The sequence below is a fragment of the Propithecus coquereli genome, unplaced genomic scaffold, assembly GCF_000956105.1.
Source record: "Propithecus coquereli isolate 6110/MARCELLA unplaced genomic scaffold, Pcoq_1.0 Scaffold156, whole genome shotgun sequence".
Lineage (NCBI taxonomy): Eukaryota > Metazoa > Chordata > Mammalia > Primates > Indriidae > Propithecus > Propithecus coquereli.
In genome coordinates, this window is record NW_012140080.1 from 6,075,164 (window position 1) to 6,076,703 (window position 1,540).

The 1,540-nt window shown below is 51.0% G+C and overlaps 1 protein-coding gene across 1 annotated transcript in view; it reads left to right on the forward strand.

Annotated features, from left to right (window-relative positions):
* WIPF3 (WAS/WASL interacting protein family, member 3) overlaps window positions 1–1,540 on the forward strand; it is a 31,360-nt gene that overhangs the window by 13,889 nt on the left and 15,931 nt on the right. Inside the window, exon 5 of the mRNA XM_012640678.1 lies at window positions 6–190. Within this exon, the coding sequence (XP_012496132.1) occupies window positions 6–190 (185 nt within the window). The remainder of the gene's footprint in view (window positions 1–5; window positions 191–1,540) is intronic.

The window sequence follows — 1,540 nt, forward strand, 5'->3', positions numbered from 1 at the left end:
CCGAGGGCCGCGGCGCCCGCGCCGCCTTTGCCGGGCGCTAACAGCAGCAGTGAAGCCCCACCCCCGCTGCCGCCCAAGTCCCCCGGCTTCCCGGCCCAGCCGCAGAAGGCCGGCAGCGCGCAGACCTTGCCGCCCGCCCCTCCCGGGGCCCAGGTGTTCGTGCAGAAGAAGAGGCACGGCCGGGGCCCAGGTAAGCGGCGCTCGGGGACGCGCGAGGGGCCGCTCCTGTGAGCCACTAGGGAGCACAGGGGATGTCCCAAAGCCTGGGACTGTATTTTAGACCAGAGCTATTCGGTGCCCCTGGTGGAGCACATTAAAACCTTGTGCTTCGTGGAACTTAATTGTTGGAGGTATTCATTTTAGACACGGAAACCACGGGTGAGGGAGGCCGGGAGACTTGCCCCAAATCAAAATTATGCAGACGGTAAGCGAGAGATTCTGGCCTCGAGCCCCTGCCTTCACTAGCTGTGTGACCCCAGGCAACCACTTAGCCTCTCTGTGCTCCCTCTCTGGCTCTGTAAAATGGGGATAGATGACAGTAGTTCCTGCCTCCTGGGGCTGTTGTAGGATTGAGTTCTTACGCATAAGGCCCTGGGAACAAGGCCCGGCAACAGTGAGCTCTAGAGAGGTTATTGTTTTTACTGTCATCCTCCCACTCCGAATCTGAATCTACTCCCGGGGTGGAGGGAGGCTGTGGGCGTGGTGTGTTTCCAGAACCACATCTCCTGTTTCATCTCACCTGAGTTCCTCCAGTCTGGCTCCCAGCCGGCCTCCTCACCAGCCCTCAGTAGACTGGGCTTGCGTTTTCACAGCTTCTCCGTAGACTCAAGAAAACTGAGCGCCTGTATTTTGATACTGAATATTAAAAATAATTCCTGCACATCTCCAGCACAGACGGTTTTGAATTGAATGTACATGCCCACGACTGATTTCCCGGGTTCCTGAAGCGGTGAGGCTTCATTCACCTCGCCTGCCCTTGTGAATGGAAAGCACGGCCCCCCACGTCCACGCACGTCCACGCACAGCGCCCCCGTGTCCATGCACACCCGCGTCCACGCACGCAGATGCTCATAAACACACACAGCCACGCCTGCACTCACACACGCACCTCTTCTTGTCTTTCAGGAAATCTCTTGATGAAGAAAGTTTCTTAAACATTTTCTTGAATTAGAAAATATACAAGCTCGTTGTAGAACAAATAGAAGGAAATTAAAATCACCCATAATAATTGTATCACCCAGGGATGAAAACTGCCATTGAGATATGTCTCCTTCATTTTTTTCTGAATATATGTACATGTTTACATGGTACATATATTTAATACCATTTTGTACATACAGTTCTGTGGGGTTTTTTTATTTAATGTTATATTAAAAGAAATTTGTCAAATTGTTAAAATTTCTTTATAAGTATATTAATATGATCAGTATACCTCATGTTACCAGTACAGAAACAAAGGAAGTCCTTGTTCACAAAATTCTGGGAGTGAGGAAAACCTCCGTAGGCAGGACTTCTGGTTGGTACACTAGAGAATCCAGAC